Source organism: Hypanus sabinus, chromosome 19, assembly GCF_030144855.1.
Source record: "Hypanus sabinus isolate sHypSab1 chromosome 19, sHypSab1.hap1, whole genome shotgun sequence".
Classification (NCBI taxonomy): domain Eukaryota; kingdom Metazoa; phylum Chordata; class Chondrichthyes; order Myliobatiformes; family Dasyatidae; genus Hypanus; species Hypanus sabinus.
The window spans coordinates 70,988,510-71,008,554 of record NC_082724.1 but is presented as its reverse complement, the minus strand read 5'-3'; the positions used below and the strand labels follow the sequence as shown (position 1 = coordinate 71,008,554).

The following is a 20,045-nucleotide window of genomic DNA, read 5'->3' as shown; positions in this document are numbered from 1 at the left end:
GTTTCCTTGCCTTCGGCTAATGCCTTTCTTGCTCTGGAAGCCATTTCCGTCGATTAAACTTCAGAATTCAAACGTATAAGGATGTTAAAGACACTTTGATATATATAATAAAAGGATGATTAGGAAATTGAAAAATGACCAGAGCAGAGCCAAAAATGTGACCTACTCCATCTAGTGCCACCAAAAGAGTCCAGGTGATTCTGACAGGAAATGATAAAATAGTGGTAGTGGGTTAAGGGGGGTGGAGGTGTTATCAGCCTTACTGCTTTAGGAAAGTAACTGTGTTTGAGTCTGGTGGTCTTGGTGAGGATGCTACATAGCCTGATGGAAATTCCTGGACTTGTGGTTTAGCTTGTATATTCTGGTTATGTTCAAATATTAAATAGAATTGACGTATTTTTGTACAGGGAATTCATATTCTGGGTTTATATTTTCTGCATATTACCCTTGCGTTATGTCTGTTACTCACATTTGGTAAAGGCTTTTTCTGTTCTTATTGTTAATTAAATTAATACATGAACTGTTCCACTAATAATGTTTACAACTGAAAAAGATATTGTTGTTTTGTTATGTGAATCCGTAAATATGTTATGGAGGGCATGAAGTGTCATCAATATAGCCAATTCCATGTATTATCTTATTTTCCTTTGAAAATCTTAAGTAGGTTTTAAAATATTTTCATAAACAAGAGAATATCTGCAGATACTATAAATTCAAGTAACACAAAATACTGGAGGAACTCAGCAGGCCAGGCAGCATCTATGGAAAAGAGTACAGTCGACGTTTCGGGCCAAAACCCTTCAGCGGGACTCTGGATTTAAAATCTTTTGTTCTTTTTTAAACCAAGGCCTCAATTTCAATCATTCCCTAGTAGACACCAGTATATTCCATTGTCACTGACTCTCACGTTCTCTTTGTTCTTACCAAAACATTATATTTTCAGTCTACTGCTTGACATTTAGCTCCCAAAGGAAAATGGGAAAAAAATATCAGCCCAATTTTTGGTAAACATCATTCTTCAGTTGCCTACCAAGATGTCTAAGTCAGTAGCTGAAAATAACATATCGTTTTGCATGATTTCCCCCAGTTGCATACCTGATCAAGAATTATTTTTTAATTTTAGATGAAAACCTGTGAGTTCAAACACATCCATCTATGTGTAATATGCATTTTGATAGTTTGCGTTAGACAGATATTGATTATATTTTTAAAAACATCTGATTGTTTTTACATTATAAATTTTAAGTTAAATTTGTTAACAAGACTTTGTATTAATGATCTCGAAAATCAAAATTTTTTGGATAACTTTAATAAATACAATGTATGTTATAATGAGCAAATGTTCATTAATAGTAAATATTTTGTTGGATATTCTTCTCATCATAGGCAAAAATTGAAGAACAATGAATTTGAGAACCTGGACCAACTGGAGTCTGACATGAATCTAATGTTTGAAAATGCCAAGCGTTATAACATTCCTAATTCTGCAATCTTCAAACGTGTGTTGAAGCTGCAACAAATCATGCAGGTATAAATATAGCGAAGTAGTATGTTTTAATATTTATCTGTTCTGAATAAATTGATTTGAGCTTCTTTACTCCTGAGATGTAATCTTACAGGCAAAGAAGAAGGAGCTGGCTAGGAGAGAGTACACAGATGATGGTGACAGTATGGTATCTTCTGTAACATCTGATACAGGCAGTGGCAAGAGAAAAAGGTAAGATTAAAAATTTTGTAGCATTATCTGCTTAAAATAGAATATATATCCAAATTATATATAGATGAGAAGCATTAAATATTCATAATCATATTTTAAAACTGCATTGCATGATTTCATATAAACTTATTAAATGTAAAATTGTTTAAACACATGGGGAAAATTATTTAACTGTAATATAACAGTTGAACTGTATTCAAAAGAATTGTAAATAAATGTATTTGTTATTTTATGTCTATGATTGCATGAAAGGGCTTGGGATTTGTATATTGTATTTCCTGACTTGTCATTGGAGTTCAGTAATGTCATGGTTACCAAATCTGGATATTTTAAATGTTGATGGTTACAACACATCTACAGATTGGTGAATAGTTACTAGAATAAGATTTAGCAATGTTTTCTCTTATTTCAGTAAGTTGTTTACTATTGTTGAGAGCATTTTTATTAATGTTCAGCTGTATAAATCAGAAATAGAATTTACAGTGTTACATGTGATTTCTGTGACCACATTTCCAAATAAAAGGAAAATACTGCTAACACTAGGCTAGGTTATTGTGCACCACTTATTTTGCTGGAACATGTGTATTTTAGAATGTAAATAATTGTGTATTTAGAGAAGATAATTCTCCTTACTCAGTGAAGTAAGTGGATGAAGGTAAATTAATGATTAGTGACATTTTAAGCAGGTATACACTTTAGTCCATCTATTCCACAACATTCCTTTAGGGAAAATTTCTAAAAAATATATTTGATTATATTTATTGATGGCTCTGATTTGCCAAAATCTTCAGGGATGTAATAATAAAGGACAGTCATCTTTGAATGAAGTTGGAACAGTGAACAGTGAAATTCTTATGTTAATAATCATTGTAGTGTTAATTTGGTAATATGGATCAATGTCTCCTTCTTTCCTTGAATGATAGATTGTAAATTCTGATTTTTAGCATCGTATCTCTAGTTTTAGCATATCTTAGCACAGGCCGTTATGTGAAATTAGCTCCAAAATTTTCTTCAGTCCTAGAAAGTGTTCATTGTTGTTGAAGGCACAGAACTAAAAATTCATTTGTGCACTGCCAAATGAGGCATGGTGTCAAATGGTTGAAAGTTCTCATAGATCCCAAGTGAAGCAATTTTAGACATTTTTCAGGGTGTCTTGGTATTGTTGCCTTGTGTCCTTATTTTTAGGTACGTATGTTATGTTCACTGCTGTTTTTCTAAAGTGAGCTTTGCTCAGTGGATGACACAGAAGTGCAATGCCATGATTTTGGTGGTGACATTTTTCAATTACATTGCTCTGTAAGAGAAAAGCTGTTGACTTTCAATGGAGCCAGCTTTTACTACTGCTAATTGTCCAGAAGTAATACTACATAGAGGACTAGTCACACTCAACCTACCAGTAAGACTGCTGCACACCAGTGTGCAATGTACCTTGTACATTGCTCACTAACCCATCCTTACCTCTTAAGCCAGTTTGCTGGAAACAAAACAAACAAATAGTGGGGATTTGTCACGATCCACCACTTCTATCCAGATATATAATGATTCTACAACAAGCTGCTCTCAGGAACTGCAAACACTCAAGGAAGTCATGTCGCAGGATGCATACCAGGGGTTGTCACCCATATTACCATCCATGGTATATAGGGAATCAGGATTTTATTTGCACTTCTTAGAGGAACATTGTTTTGACAGGCTGTGCTTCCACATGTTCCTCTAATATTTAGAACCACTCAGTCAGGTACCTGGCTTCTCTGCACCTTCACTATCAAGTACCTGGCTGCATTACATATTGCACATCTCATTGTTTGCAGATCACAGCTGTTCAGCATCTTGTGTCCTTCCTACACTTTACTACCACAACAGTTTCTTTAACAGTTTTTTGATAAGCAAAAATCAAATTTTGTACTGCATAATATATGGTGGCATCCACGGTTCTTTAGGGTAGAGAATTATGAAGAATCTCTGACAGTTAGATGAAATATTTTGTCTGTGCTTAGTATGGAATAGCTGGACCTTTGGTTTGAAAATGTGGTTCCAAATTCTAGATTCCTCAACCAGGACAAACTCCACTTCTTGTGTCTTTCCTGACAAATGTAATGATGGTTTCAGTGAGATCATTGTTTGTCCCTTTGAATCAGGAATTCCTAACTTTTTTTTAATGCTGTGAGCCCTGTCCATGGAATCCCTGCTCTAAGCTCTAGAGGGTACAAGTCCAGTCTGCTTAATCTTTTCTCATAAAGCCCTCATTCAGGACTCAATCTGGTGAACCTTTTGTGGCACTCTATTGTATGTATCCTATCTCATTTGGGGTGATGAGACGTATTTCAATTGTAATCTTTCCAGGGACTTCTGTAAGTACAGTCTGACCATAAAAGCAATATATCACTTGCCCTCCTAATTGTTTTTTACTGAGCTATGTACAAAAACACTCAGGTCCTTTCAGACTCTCAATGTTTTAAAAAAAGAACAGATTTATTTCCTCCAAAGCTGTTTAATCTGAAGCACTTTTTCACATTGTCCCACTTGGTGGTGCAATAATATCGGTGCCAGACTCCGGAGCAAAGGTTCCTGAGTTCGAATCCAAGTTGGATTGAGCGTCGGTCAACTTGGCCTCATTTTTTAAAAAAAACAGGAATAGCTTGCTACGGAAACACTGCCATGACGGTGCCCTGATAACTCCACTGCCAATTTAAGGGCTATTCTTCTTTCTACTTCTGTCTGTCAAAGTGACCTCACTTAGCCTAACCTTTGAAGTTTCTCTACCTCCTCACAACCCAAAGTGTCAATCAGCTTTGTGTCATCAGCCAATTTCAACAACACATTAGTCTCCCTCCACCCTCACAAATCCCAACCCATTAGCTTTGATTGTTTAAACAGTTGGGTCTAATTCAAATCTCTGAGGCACCTCACTGGTCACTAGCATCTAGTCTGCTTGTGGCTAATTTATCCCTGCTTTCTGTTAACTAGAATTCATACAATGCCAGTTACTCCACTATTCTTTTTCAAATGTCACAATCAGTTCCTCTTGGTTACATAAATATGTGTTAATCGTCAAGCCTGGTGTTTATGTCCTTGGAATATTTACATAGTCGTGAGATAAAAGTGTATAATGGTAATTTGGTGCCAAACTGGAGCTCCATTTACCATCAAGTGCCATGATCCTTGTACAGTTGATTATCAGTTCAACAGTGGGAGGCCCCTCTCCCACTTTTGCTGAAGTAGCACTTTCAAAAAGGATTGCAATTACTTGGAGCTTAATTGTTATTTGATTTTTGAGCTAAAATAAAAGTGATTTTACAATTTTTTCAAAACTGCTAAAATTTGCAATAAGTGATACATACCATTTGTAGTCTTTGTTTTAACTTTAATTTTTGATTAAGCAGTTACTCCCAGTCTTGGATGCAATTTTAGGCATTCCCTTGAAATGTAGCATCTCCAGATGAGACACACGAGACAAGTTATTTGATAGTAGGTAGAGACTCTCAGCAAGAGGCCATATCCATACAGGTTGTAAGTTTCCTACATGAACTATAGTAAAGGATCTATATTTTAAGTATTCCTCATTGAAGTATGATGTCAGTTGCTGCTACAACTCTCAACTTCTCCAGTGAAGTTACTGATGTACTCTGAAGTTACTGATGCGGATGACATGAAGCTGGGCAGCGGTGTTAGCTGTGAGGAGGATGCTAAGAGGATGCAGGGTGACTTGGATAGGTTAGGTGAGTAGGCAAATTCATGGCAGATGCAATTTAATGTGGATAAATGTGAGGGAAACAGATTATTATCTGAATGGTGGCCAATTAGGAAAAGGGGAGATGCAATGAGACCTGGGTGTCATTGTACACCAGTCATTGAAGGTGGGCATGCAGGTACAGCAGGCGGTGAAAATGGCAAATGGTATGTTGGCATTCATAGCAAAAGGATTTGAGTACAGGAACAGGGAGGTTCTACTGCAGTTGTACAAGGCCTTGGTGAGACCGCACCTAGAATATTGTGTGCAGTTTTGGTCCCCTAATCTGAGGAAAGACATTCTTGCCATAGAGGGAGTACAGAGAAGGTTCACCAGATTGATTCCTGGGATGGCAGGACTTCCATGTGAAGAAAGACTAGATCGACTAGGCTTATACTCACTGGAATTTAGAAGATTGAGGGGATCTTATTGAAACATATAAAATCCTAAAGGGATTGGACAGGCTAGATGCAGGAAGATTGTTTCCGATGTTGGGGGAGTCCAGAACGAGGGGTCACAGTTTAAGGATAAAGGGGAAGCCTTTTAGGACCGAGATGAGGAAAAACTTCTTCACACAGAGAGTAGTGAATCTGTGGAATTCTCTGCCACAGGAAACAGTTGAGGCCGGTTCATTGGCTATATTTAAGAGAAGGTTAGATATGGCCCTTGTGGCTAAAGGGATCGGGGGTATGGAGAGAAAGCAGGTACAGGGTTCCGAGTTGGATGATCAGCCATGATCATACTGAATGGCGGTGCAGGCTCGAAGGGCTGAATGGCCTACTCCTGCACCTATTTTCTATATTTCTATGTTACTCTATCTATTACTCCTCTTTTCCCTTTTGAGGACATGGAAAGCTTGTATTGCTTCCTGAAGACTTGAAACTTTCCATGATGCAAAGAGTACCTTGAAAAACCAAATGATGACAACTGAGAAACTAAAACTGGGTTTTGCTAGCAAAGCACAGGGTTATATCATCATAGATTAATAGCTGACAGAGCCTGCTATCTATCAGTTGCAGTTGCAAGTACTAAGTGTGTAAAGATAGAATATATGAACTTTGAATAGAATTTCTGTTGTTACTTGGTGAATGGTTGTGATGTGGTTTTATTTCCAGTGATTTGAGCCTAATTATGCATTTGGTAGAATGTTGCTTTAAGGATGTCACTGACCTTGACATCCCATGTGAGGACAAATAAATTTATCATGGAATTGCATTCAGATCTATGAAATCTATGAATGTAAATCAGCACTGATCACAGGAGCTTTTTCTTCCACTAACTTAAATATCTGTCTTGATACTCTGGTACTCTGCTGAAATATGGTGTTCCTCTTCCTCCTGCTTTGGAAAGCCAAGAATCATGCTTTCTCTTATTTTGTGCCACTGCTAAGTATTTCAAATGCCATTTTAGATTCATTTTGCACCTTATTAAAGATTAGCTTTACTGCTGCTATTTGCTCACAAAATTGTGATCTTGCTTATTCATTAAATATTATTTTCTGCACTGCCTGTATTGATTGAATAGGGTTAGATTACTGCTGCATTCACAAATTATCAAAAGTATTCACAAACCATTAAAAGATATTTAAACTACTAAAAGTATATAATACAATTAATGTAAAAACTGAAGCACTTAAATATTTATGGGTTGATAAAAAATTTTAAATGAATTATGTGAACTTGGCTCTCTCAGTCTAATCTCACACGGGTTCAGAATGTAGATTAGCTATTTTTAATTACAGAAAATTTAAGTTACCTTCCCCATTACTTTCCCACTATGGTTTTAAAGGAAGTGTTGAATATCCCTATGCTATTTTACACACATATTAACTTTCACAAGGAGAACAGATAATGTGATTGATTAAATTCACCTTTCTGGCTCTAATAGCAAATGGTAGAACTGTGCTGATGAATTAATTCTGTGCTCTGTCAATATGTATAGATTTCTGATTATTTATGAATAATTTTTAGAGATTATGTTGATCACAATGATAATTGCCTACACTTATTGTAATTTTCAAAATAAATGTTGGGCAGTAAACAAGTTGTGTAATCATGCTTAAAATTTTATATTAGTACAAAATAGTAAACTTGGATGCAGTGAATGTATTGGTTTTGCATTTTATTCCTTTTTATTTTATTGTTTTTCTCTGAAGACTAATAATTAAGTACACACACAGATCTTTAAATTCCAGCAATAAGAAGCTAGAAAAGATTGGAAAGAAAACTGAAACTCATTTAAAGCACAGACTGAAAGTACTATACAATACAATTGTCGAGTCTCATGATCCAACAACAGGACGAAGATATTGCGATCTGTTTTTGATTAAGCCTTCAAAAAAGGATTATCCAGATTATTATAAAGTTATCTTGGAGCCTATTGACCTGAAGATATTGGAGCATAATATACGTAATGAAAAATATACAAGTGAGGAAGCATTTGTAGATGACCTGAAGTTAATGTTTCGAAATGCAAGGCACTACAATGAAGAAGGTTCACAGGTATGTAAATTAAGTATGGTAAGATACAGTATATCTAAGTCATAAATACATAATTCCTTATAATTTCAAGAAATAACAGTTTAACATTTTATATTCACCTTCAACTGGGATTCCTGAATGTGTTATTTCTCTCAATGCGGAGAAAGCATTTGATCGTATAGAGTAGAACTACCTTTTGCAGTTTTAGAAAAATTTATTTGACTTTGGTCAAAGTTTTATCTCTTGGATCAAATTGCTGTGTCTGTGTCCTATTGCCTCTGTTTTGACTAATTTTCAGCAATCCCAGTTATTTAACCTCAAACATGGCACCCGTCAAGGATGCCCTTTAAGTCCCTTTCTCTTTGATTTGGCTGTAGAACCTCTGGCGATAGCATTCCGAAGCTGTCCTGAATTGACCGGGATTTGGAGGGGGTATGATGAGCATTAAGTTTCTCTTTATGCTGATGATTTATTACTTTTTACTTTTATTACTTTTTCTTTCAAATCCGTCCACATCCTTACCTCCAATGTTCTCACTTCTTGATCAGTTTAGCCAATTTTCTGGCTATAAACAATTTACGTAAGAGTGAACTTTTTCCAATTAATAAAGAAGCACAAGAATTAGCATTTCGTGACCTCCCTTTTAAAGTAGTTCATAATCAATTTACTTATCTTGGGATTACAGTTACAAGGAAGTTTAAAGATCTTTTTCGTGAAAATTTTGCCAATCTTTTATATACTACAAAACAGAGTCTGTCACAATGGTCACCTCTATCTATGTCCGTGGTAGGTCGTATTAATGTTGTTAAAATGTATGTTCTCCCTAAATTTTTATATTTATTTCAATCAATCCCAATTTTTATTCCTAAAACTTTTTTTGATTCCTTAGTCTCTGTTATTTTGTCATTATCTGTGGAAGAATAAGTGTTCCAGAATTAATAAAGTTTATCTTTAAAAATCTAAAAAGGAGGGTGGCATGGCCTTACCTAACTTTCGTTTATATTATTGGGCAGCTAACATACTTTGTGCTACCTTTGAGTCTTTTTTCCATAGCCAACCCGAGTGCCCTAGCTGGGTGGCAATGGAGTTGAGTTCCACTAAAGATTTATCTATTTCTGCACTTCTTGGCTCAGTACTCCCTAGTAGTTTGTCTCGACTAATTGTTAATCCTCTTGTTAGATACACTTTGCGAATATGGGCTCAGTTTAGGAAATTTTATGGTTTCTATGGTTTTTCTCTTTCTAGCCCTATCTTACATAATCACCTTTTTTTTTTACCTACTATGTATGATTCAACATTCTATGATTGGTATAGGAAGGGCATTAGACATTTTGAAGATATTTTTATCGATAATTGCTTTGCATCTTTTCAACAGCTCTGCTAAGTACTATCTGCCTAATGCCCATTTTTTTAGATATCTCCAAATTAGACACTTTATTAATCCTTTAATTCCTAACTTCCCTGAAATGCCCGAGAAAAATGTTATGGATTTATTTCTTTCTATTAATCCACTGGGTAAAGGTTTAATATCATTTATTCGTGATAAATTAGCATTCTTACGGCGTGCCCCTGTGGATAAAATTAGAATGGCTTGGGAGCATGATTTAAATATCTCTTTATCTGATGAGATTTGGGACTCGATTCTCAAATCGGTTAATTCAACCTCTCTTTGTGCTTGCCATTGCCTTTTACAGTTTTAAGATTGTTCATAGAGCCCATATGTCTAAATTTAAATTATCTCGATTTTACCCTAATATTAGTCCTCTTTGTGATAAATGCAAAAGGGGCAAGGCTTCTCTTATTCATATGTACTGGTCCTGTCCTAGCTTAGAGAAATTTTGGAAAGATGTCTTCATAACTTTATCCTATATTCTGTATCACCACTTAGAACCTAACCCTTTAATTGCTCTGTTTGGTTTTTTAGGTGAGACAGATATACGTTTGAATTCGACTAAGTGTTGAATATTATCTTTTGCTTCTCTCCTGGCTAGACGTTTAATCCTCCTTAGATGGAGAGATGTTGCCCCGCCCACGCATGCTCAATGGCTTAACGACATTATGGCCTGCTTAGACCTTGAAAAAATTCATTATTCAGTTCTTAATTCGGATATAAGGTTCCATAAGGTCTGGGGACCTTTTATTGAGTACTTTCATAACCTTCCTCTTAAGGTTTTTTTTTCGGTCCCTTGCTTTCTGCTCTTTTTTTGGTAGTATGCATTATTATCTTCTGTTTTCAAGTATATTTACAGTTTTGGGGGTTTGAATGTCCTGATTTATATTCTCTGTATTGTGTTGTGGTTGGTCTGGAGTTTTTTTTTGTTTTGGGGCTTGGGGAGGATACTAACTTTACATGACTTCAATTTGGGTGCTTTCTCAATTACCTTTTTTGTATTATATTATTGTATGTTTATTTTTGCACTGTATTAATTTTCTTTATTTTGGTTTGGGGTTTTTTCTTATCTGTAGTGTTGTAGAAAATGCATTAAAAAACCAATAAAATAAAAAAAATAAGTAACAGTATTCCAAGGAACCTGACTATAGATTTTCAGCAGTAAAATACTGAAGTTGTTTTGTATGGCATTCACACTTCTAATTGAAGTGTGGCCTGGGAGGGGCAGATTCAAGTCTGTCCATTCAGGAGCCAAGGTTGGATCGACCTTCATTTGGCATCTCAGGAGGAATATTGGATTGAGATTTATTTACGAAATGAAAAGCAAACTGCATTATTCTGTTATCTTCTCCATTCTGCTGTGTTACAAATTCACATTGGTCTTTATTTTTACAAAGAAAGTCTGACCTTAACCCGAAATTTCTGTGAAAGGTAATATTCTCCTGAGGAGAGTTAAATCCTGATTACTTCATAAACTGTTTATTGATCTGTATCAGTAGTGCTTCTTGTAATCAATTGCTAAAGTATCTGTTTGCTTGGTTTTACAATGTATTTTGTAGCCTGTAATAAGTTAGGAGCAAGAAGCAGTAACTTTTTAGGAAGTTACTAATTGGGAATGACATTAAATGAGCTAATATTTAGATCAGTATGAATGGCAAAAATTGAAATTGACAGATTTTGATGTTGATACTCTAATCTTATGTATAATTCCATATGTGGAAAATACTTATGTTGCACTAGCGTACTGAATCACCAGACAACATCTTGTTATGGTTTCAATAGTACTGTTTTAATGAAAATTGTTGTATTACTGAACAGGTATACAATGATGCCAATATACTGGAGAAAATTCTAAAAGATAAACGAAAAGAATTAGGTCCTTTACCTGATGATGAAACAGCTTCACCTAAACTGAAACTGAGTAAGTGATCAACAATTATTTTACTTGCTGTTTTGGTTAGCTTTCATTTGAAAATATATTTGTGGACATGAAAATATATATTTCCTTACAACCAAGCATGAGGCCTTTTGACTCAAGTCTGCGCTGACTCTCAGAATAACCCATTCCCCAATAACCCGTTCTTCATTCTTGCTCCATCCCCACCCCTTCATTTTTCCACCAGCCACTTATTTGCAGTCGCCAATTAAGCTAACAATCAGCATATCTTTGGGAGGAAATTTGAGTATCTGAAAAAAATCCGACTAGTCATATAGAAAACATGCAAACTCCGCACAGACAAGGATGTGATTGCACTGGGTAGATTTTGTCAGAAATGGAGGACTTTAGTTTAAGGGGAAAGATTGATAGACTTGGTTTGTTTTCCTTTGAGTGAAAGTATGATCACCTGGCAAGATTGAGGGGTCAAGATACTCAAAATCTTTATTCTATGGTATGGATTGTGAAGAACTTGGTTTATGTGGCAGCTGAGGAGGTCTTAGTCACACAAGGCAAGATCTCCTGGTGGCTATCCATTTCAATTTCACTTCCTGTTCCTGTTCTGATGTGTCTGTCAATGGCCGCCTCCACTGGTACGATGAGGCCAAATTGAGGTTGGAGGAACAATACTTCGTATTCTATCTGGGTAGCCTCCAACCTGATGGCATGAATACTGATTTCTCTCATTTTCAATAATTTCTTCACTCTCCCTCCTGTTTTTCCATTCTCCATTCTAGTTACCCTCTCACCCCTTCATACCTGCCTATCACATTCCTTTGGTTGCCCTTCTTCAGCCCTTTACCTTTTCTACCTATCTCTACCTAATTTCTTACTCTAATCCCTCTCCTCCATGCGCCTACCTTCTGCACCTGGTTCATCTGCTATTTTATACTTCTCCCCCTCCTCACTTTCTTTTTCTGGCTTTTGTCCCCCTTCCTTTCCAATCCTGGTGAAGATTCTTGGTCCAAAACATTAACTGTTTATTTCACTCCATAGATACAGCCTGACCTGCTGAATTCTGCCAGCATTTTGTGTGTGTTGCTGAAATAGACTCATTTGTTTTTAAATCCACAGTAATCTTTTTCATTATTCCAGAACTGATTTCCTCTCTGTTATGAGATTGCTTAGGAAGATGATGTATTATTTTCTCAAGGTAAAGAGGGTAACTGTTCCTTGGTAGATGATGGTATGGACAACAAAATGATGCAACCTGAAATAACCTGTGATGTAGAACTTGATAGCCACCGTAGCTTTTCTTGTGTGCTTTGAGCTGAAATTAAATCAAAAATCCTCAGTAGACAAAAATACTTCTTGAAGACTTCCACCATTATTGGTACAAATCTCTTGTTTGAGACACAAGAGACTGCAGGTCCTAGACTGTGGAGCAAAAAGCAAATTGCTAGAGAAATTCAGTGGTCAAATAGCATCTGTCAAGGAAAATGGATAGTGATGTTTTGGGCCAAGACCCTTCATTAGATGCTTTGGTGCTTCTCAGTGTTTTTTGTTTCCTATATGGGATGAGGAAGAACTGGTTTTCTTAAAACCAATTTTGAAAAGAAACCACATTCAAACACAATCAGTATTTAATAGAATGAATATTTGGCTTATACAAGGAAGTGTAATGTGTGTCACGATCAATGCACACCTCAATGCATCCACTTTTTATCTGAACTTTCTCTGTAGGATGTCTACCAGTCATTTCTCATGTACAATATTTGTTAAGGATTTTCTGGTTCCATGTTCTTCTAACAGTGTTGAAGATTTATTGCAAAATATTGGTTATTAGCATGTTCAGCAGAAGATTAAAATGATGTGTAGTTTGCTTGACGTAGAAATGTAAGCCACACATAGTGTTATATTTTTCTATACAAAGGAAAACCTGTTTCCTTTTAAATAATACCAAGTATCATTATCTGCCTAAACATTGATGCTACTTGTGACAGACAAGGTGGATGCCAAAAGTCATTTTTGTATTTGACAGCTCAAAATACACACATAGTGATTCATAGTGGCACACTTGAGCTGCTATCTCATTACCAAATTTCAGTCCTGAACTGCAGTGCTGTTTGTGTAGAGTTGCATGACCATGTGGGTTTCCTCAGAGTGCTCTGATTGCCTAAGCACATGGATTGGTCAGTTATTTGACCATTGTAAATTGCCCCAGGTGTGCAAGTGCCTGGTAGGATATGAAGGGAGTTGAAAGGAATGTGCAGAGAAAATAGTATAAAACAGAGTGATGCAGCAGGGTTACTTAATGGCGCAGCCAGACTGTGTGACTGTGTCCACTATGAGTAAGAGGAAGAAAACAGAAAATTCTGAACTCCCTATAAATTGGTTGGCTTAATTTCCATCTACATAGTTTCTGCTTTAGGGTGGATTTTGCCCTTTTAGCTAGACACAAATAGTCCTGAGGCAGTGATTCAAAGTACTTATTCCTGGTATCCCAGCTAACATTAGAAAAGTAAGATAGTAAATTTATGCCATTACCCCATTGGTACTGTGGATGTTACCTTTATACAAGGAGACTGTTTGGTTTCTTACATTTCAACAAGTATCTACAGTTCAGGAGGAGTTCATGAAGTGCATTTTACAAATGTGGATTTTTCTAATATCCGTATATTTAAGTAAATAATGCTGCTAAAAGGTGACGTAAGCAAAATGTAAAAATCTGCAGCCTCAGAAATTGCAGAAGAAATATGACGACCATGATTAAAATTGAAATCCTTCCTCTAAAGTCCTGCTCTTTGAGAAAGAAGTATGTTTTTCAGAAATAGCCATATTTTCCTTCATTACTGCAAACAGTTGTCAGGTTTTTATTGGAAATTGTTCAAAGAACTTCTTTGAATTGGAAGGATATTCAATGTAAATGGACTATTGAGCATCTCTTAACTTTCATTTTCAGGTAGGAAGAGTGGTATTTCCCCCAAAAAATCCAAATACCTGACCCCATTGCAGCAAAAATTAAATGAGTTATATGAAGCAGTCAAAAACTACACAGACACCAGGGGTCGAAGACTGAGTGCCATCTTTCTCAGATTACCTACTCGATCAGAACTCCCAGATTACTACTTAACAATTAAAAAGCCAATCGACATGGAAAAAGTCAAAAGTCACATGATGGCGAATAAGTATCAGGATGTTGACTCATTCGTTGATGAATTTGTGTTGATGTTTAACAATGCTTGCACTTACAATGAACCAGAATCCCTTATTTATAAAGATGCACTAGTCCTTCACAAAGTTCTTCTAGAAACCAAAAAGGAATTGGACGGAGAAGATGATGCACACATTCCCAATGTAAGGTTACTTATACAGGAGTTGATACACAACCTGTTTGTCTCCGTCCTTAGCCACCAGGATGATGAAGGGCGTTGTTATAGTGACTCTTTAGCAGAGATTCCATCCACTGATCCAAGCACTCCTAACAAACCACCATTGACTTTTGAAATTATTAGAAAAAACATTGAAACTAATCGATATAGAAGACTCGATGTTTTCCAGGAGCACATGTTTGAAGTACTAGAAAGAGCAAGGCGGCTAAACAGGTGAGTACATAGAAAGCATAAACCTTCCTCTATCGTCAGGTCAACTCTTTACTAATACTAATCGTTTCCTGATCAATACTATTGGTATCTGTGTCATTTGATACTGTTCCTAAAGAATGCATATGTAGAAATGAGTTTCAAGCAAAAATATAGAGCCAGTTTTTCTCCTCCTAATAATAAATATTGTCTATCTAAAAATAAGTAATAGCTAAAAGATTAGTATTTTCTTTTGTTGTTAAGAATACTAGTTCAAGCAAAAGTGTCACTTTTGGATATCACCAGTAATATGTGTAGTAAATCCATAGTATTCAGTTGCAATGAAGTGCATCCATTTCCACAGTAATTCATTTTCCCACAGCTGACATTCTTCTGATTTCTGTAAATAATATATTTTAGTTGTGTGTTAGTTTTAGTACTTGCACTCCAGTTCAAAGATTAAGATCCCCTCCATTGGTTGGGATCAATCATACATATTACATCCTAATTGTCTAAGTGATGCGCAAGCCAAGGCAGTACAATATGGCTCCCCCTCTCCACTCAGTTGATGAATCCAAAGGAATGGCAGAGACTGGTACAGTTTGACACCAACAGTGTCTCAAGAGTTGCAAGTCAGCATTGAACTGTCATAGGAAATCCAGCTCTGGACTTTTCCTTCTGCATTTATACCTGAAGCCTTCCCCATGAGTTTGTATAGCCACAAAGCAGCGAAGGTTTGAGATCAGAGTTTTCCTTCTAGAAGAGCTGCCAACCACGGCTGATGAGCCTCATCTGCCCGAAGCAACTGGTTTTAAGGTACCAGTAATCCATCTTTGCCCCTCCTTTCAGTAGAAACAGTTCTGCCAGGCTTAGTAGATATGCCGCAACATGAAGGCCAGGAATGGATTTTGTTGTCAGTGGGTACTTCAGATAGTCGCCATTGGGAGCATTTAAAAGATAGAAGGAGTTTATTCACACAACCCTCCCCCCCCCCCCAATCAGCTACGACAACCTAAAATATTCAAAGATTAACTTCATACATTGCTTAACAAATTTGAAATTGAGTTCAATAATTGCTACTTGATTAGAAAAAAGACATAAAATTCCACTTGTTTACTCTTGGCCAATACTATATCATTTTAGAACTGCCCACACATACAATTTTAATCAGGATAGAGGCACAAGATGGCAGCATTATGTACTACGTGAGAGGGCGTTAACATAGCCGGGGCAACATCATCATGTCTTTGTCCACATAACAATTATTATCCAACTTCTCCGATTCTAAATAGTTTTATATTGTAAACTGAATGTGTTCAAGAAAATGGAATGAGAAAATCTATACATTCAAGGCCAATAACAAAAGAAATACTTCAGTTTTACAAATACAAGATAAACTTAATTTTAATCCATCAAGTTTTTGTTGGCTCTCAAGAAATATTATCTTATTTCCCTGTAACATTTTCTCCTGTGCATACCCATTAGCACCCCTCCTCCCATTGCGTGGAATAATATACAGTAGCTAATGAACATAACACAAGATAAATCAGAGCATTTGAGATGTGGCAGGAACCAGACATGGAGAAATGCACTCAGTTATAGAACAAGCATAAATTCAACTCAGGCTAGCACCAAAGGTCAGGATTGAAGCCAGGTTACTGAGCTTTGAGACAGCAGGCTGTGCTGCCTACTTGTGATAATAGGCTCAGCATCCTCTAATGAGGACTGAAGAAATGGCTGTTGATCAGAGTGGCCTTTGCCAAATATATAACTTTGAAGAGCATAGTGGAGGAATAATTTGTTTTATTTAGCCACATAAAACAGGAGCATCCAGCTTCACTTTTTGATCCTTCTGAATTATCAGTCTTTGCAAAGCCAACAGCACATTTTTCATCTAAACTGGGTCTCTGGCTAAGCATGGAAATCATCAAACAGTACTTGCAATTCTAAATTCTGGTACTGTCTTTGTGAAAGTTGTATATTCTATCTGTTGCTGTGTGGATTTCTCCTGACTTCTGTGTCCTGCCATGCACCAAAGATTTGCTGTTTGCATCACATGTTGTGAACATTGGTTAAGAATAGGTTCAAGCATGCCTTTAGTATTTACAGCCCACTCCCCACCAACCATACAGTTGCAAGAAAAGTTTGTGAACCCTTTGCAATTACCTGGCTTTCTGCATTAATTACTCAAAGTGTGGTCAGAGCTTCATCTGAGTCACAAAAATAGACAAACACAGTCTGTCCAAACTAATAACACACAAACAGTTGTACTTCTTGGCAATACTGAATACACATTTAAACAATCACAGTCTAGGTTCAAAAAAGTATGTGAACCCCTGGCAAAATGCTTTCTACAAAAGCTATTTAGTGTCAAGTGTTCCAATCAATGAATGCTGAAGTAAGTGAAAATGAACTTGAGGGTAACAGCAGAAGACCTGCAGACATCTCTAGAACTTGTTAAGGTCTCTGTACATGTGTCCACAATAAGAAAAACGCTGAACAAGAATGGTGTTTATGGAAGGAAACCATTGCTCTCCAAAGAAAATCATTGCTGTACATCTCAAGTTTACAAAAGACCACCTGGATGTTCCACAACGCTTTTGGGACAATGTTCTATGGACAGATAAAACAAAACTTTTTGGCACAGTATTATGTTTGGAGGAAAAGGGGCGCTGTACACCCACACCAAAACCTCATCCCAGCTGTGAAGCATGGTGGAAGGTGCGTCATGGTGTGGGGCTGCTTTGCTGCCTCACGGCCTGGACAGCTTGCAATCATTGAGGGAACAACAAATTCAAAGTTGTTTCAAGACATTTTACAGGAGAGTGTCAGGGTAGTGATCCATCACCTGAAGCTTATGGAAGTTGGATGACACAACAAGACAATGATCCGAAACATGAGTAAATCAACAACAAACTGTTTTAAATAAAATAGAAAATTCATGTTTTGGAATGGCCAAGTCAGAGTGCAGAACTTAATACAATTGAGATGCTGTTGCATGACCTGAAGAGGACTGTTAATGCAAGGTATCCCAGAAATATTGATGAACTGAAACAGTTATGTATGGAGGAATGGTCTAATATTCATCCTTGTCATTATGCAAGTCTGATCAGCAGCTACAGGAATCATTTAGTGGAGGTTATTGCTGCTAAAGGAGGTTCTAACTGTTACTTAAATATGAGGTTTCACATACTTTTGCCAGTCTGGACTGTGAGTAATTAAACAATGTATTCAGTAAAGACATGAAAAGTACAGTTGTTTGCATGTTATTAGTTAAGGCCCATTGTGTTTGTCTATTATTGTGACTTAGATGAAAATCAGACTATATTTTATGAGTAATTAATGCAAAACAACAGCTAATTGCAAAGGGTTCACAGATTATTTTCTTGCAACTGTAGATACTATGTGGGCTCAAATGTGGAGGTAGTTGGAATGCACAGGATATACAGGCCTTGGAACAGTACTGTTACATATTATTACCCTTAGGAAAAATAGCACAAATAATACTAACATTTATTTCTGTGGCCTACTTAGAACTGATTCAGAAATCTATGAAGATGCAGTGGAACTTCAGCATTTTTTCATTAAGATACGTGATGAGTTATGCAAAAATGGAGAGATTCTGCTTTCACCAGCTCTCAGCTATACTCTGAAACATTTGCAGCATGATTTGGAAAAAGAAAAGAAGGAAAAACTACCAAAAGAAATGGAGGAAGATAAGCAGAAGAGAGAAGAGGAGAAGAAAGAGTTATCAGGTAGGTTTAACTGGGATTTTTGCAATGTTTTTCAACAGGTTTTAGTAGTTTTCCACTTTATTGCTGTTATTTTAGGGAACAAAAAAGTATCTGGATAGTCAATAGCTCTTCTGGGATCTCAATCTCCTGTATCCAGTCTTCCCTGAAACTACCTTTTTATATAATCAACAACTCTCGGAGAAATTAAGCCTTCATCCATGTGAATTTATATTAGAAGAGTTCCTGAGAGGAAAGGACATAGAAAATGTTAGTTGGGAAAAAGTGTTTGGTCTAAAAATTTTTAACCTTAGTTCTTGGAATTTCCTATGAATGAGGTGGTTAATTTATTTTCCCATGTTCTCATTTACCTTCAATCCTGAAAATGACCTTTGGGTTTGTTTCATGCTGTTTGCCTTCCATTGTACTGCCGGTTCTTCATATATGTAACTGTGTCCGCAAGTTTGGATATGACATGGTTCAGCTGTTCATTAAACAATTAAGCCACTAAGACAGATCAAAAATAAACTTACGAGTTAAATCTAAACCAAATCATGTCTTGTGGAAACACTTATAATTTTAGTATATTTGTAAAATGTATTTGTAAGGAATCTTACATTTTTTATATAGTTGTTTGAATCACAAAGTAAAATGTATAATTCTTCTAAATAGAATCTGAGAAGAATATGAATGATGATCAAGCAGGAAGCCATGGAACATATGGAATCCAGCGTACTTATAGCCAAGACTGCAGCTTTAAAGACAACATGTACCACGTTGGAGATTATGTTTATGTTGAGCCAGCTGAGCCAAACCTACTCCCCCACATTGTCTGCATTGAGAGACTCTGGGAAGATGACACTGGTAACTGGTTCCATTTGATTTTTAATTTTGGATTATAGAATTAAGATAGTGTTTTGAAAAATTGAATGGTAGCTGGTTGATTTAAAGAGAATCTATTTTTTGAATTTGTATATTAGTTCTGTTTAAAGTAATAGCAACAGATCATTATATTCTTGTGTATAGTCCCAGATTTTGCTCCAGCAGCAAAACTATACCACTCACTACTAATGCTGAGGATTGACGCCCATAATTGGAACATATTGTGCGCGACAGTATGTTGATTGGGTGGATTTCTTCATTCTCGACACTAATTTCATTCCAGCATCAGCAAAGTGGGATTTTTCATATCTAGCAACAGCATCAACCCTGCTATGCTGCCAGGTAGACTGAAAAAATCTGGAAAACAGAAAAGTTGATTTAAAAAAAATAAACATTTTGGAGATTGTAGTTGAATTTTGGACATGCAGACGTGTCAGGTGCCTGGGCCTGACTACGACAGGATCAGGATTCAGCACAAAAATATGACTGAGATTATGAACTGGAAGCTGAAGTGTAAGTAGCCAAGCCAGAAAAGAAGTAGGTGTAAAGAATGCGCAGTATGGAGAACAGGGCAGAAAAATTGAGTTTTGAGGGGCCAGAGGTAGTGTGAGTGAAGTGATGGGAACCAATGTGCACTGTATCTCAATCCACACATACG

At 36.4% G+C, this 20,045-nt stretch overlaps 1 protein-coding gene across 13 annotated transcripts in view; it reads left to right on the top strand.

The window, feature by feature from the left end:
* The window catches only part of pbrm1 (polybromo 1), a 95,458-nt gene that overhangs the window by 35,926 nt on the left and 39,487 nt on the right, over positions 1-20,045 (top strand). For 7 of the 13 annotated variants that reach the window (XM_059944654.1, XM_059944652.1, XM_059944657.1 and 4 more), the window contains 7 exons: positions 1,387-1,528; positions 1,620-1,717; positions 7,603-7,948; positions 11,136-11,238; positions 14,156-14,798; positions 18,309-18,529; positions 19,178-19,369. In XM_059944654.1, coding sequence (XP_059800637.1) covers positions 1,387-1,528; positions 1,620-1,717; positions 7,603-7,948; positions 11,136-11,238; positions 14,156-14,798; positions 18,309-18,529; positions 19,178-19,369 — 1,745 coding nt within the window. The remainder of the gene's footprint in view (positions 1-1,386; positions 1,529-1,619; positions 1,718-7,602; positions 7,949-11,135; positions 11,239-14,155; positions 14,799-18,308; positions 18,530-19,177; positions 19,370-20,045) is intronic. The other 6 variants (XM_059944661.1, XM_059944659.1, XM_059944651.1 and 3 more) reach the window with 2 other exon arrangements.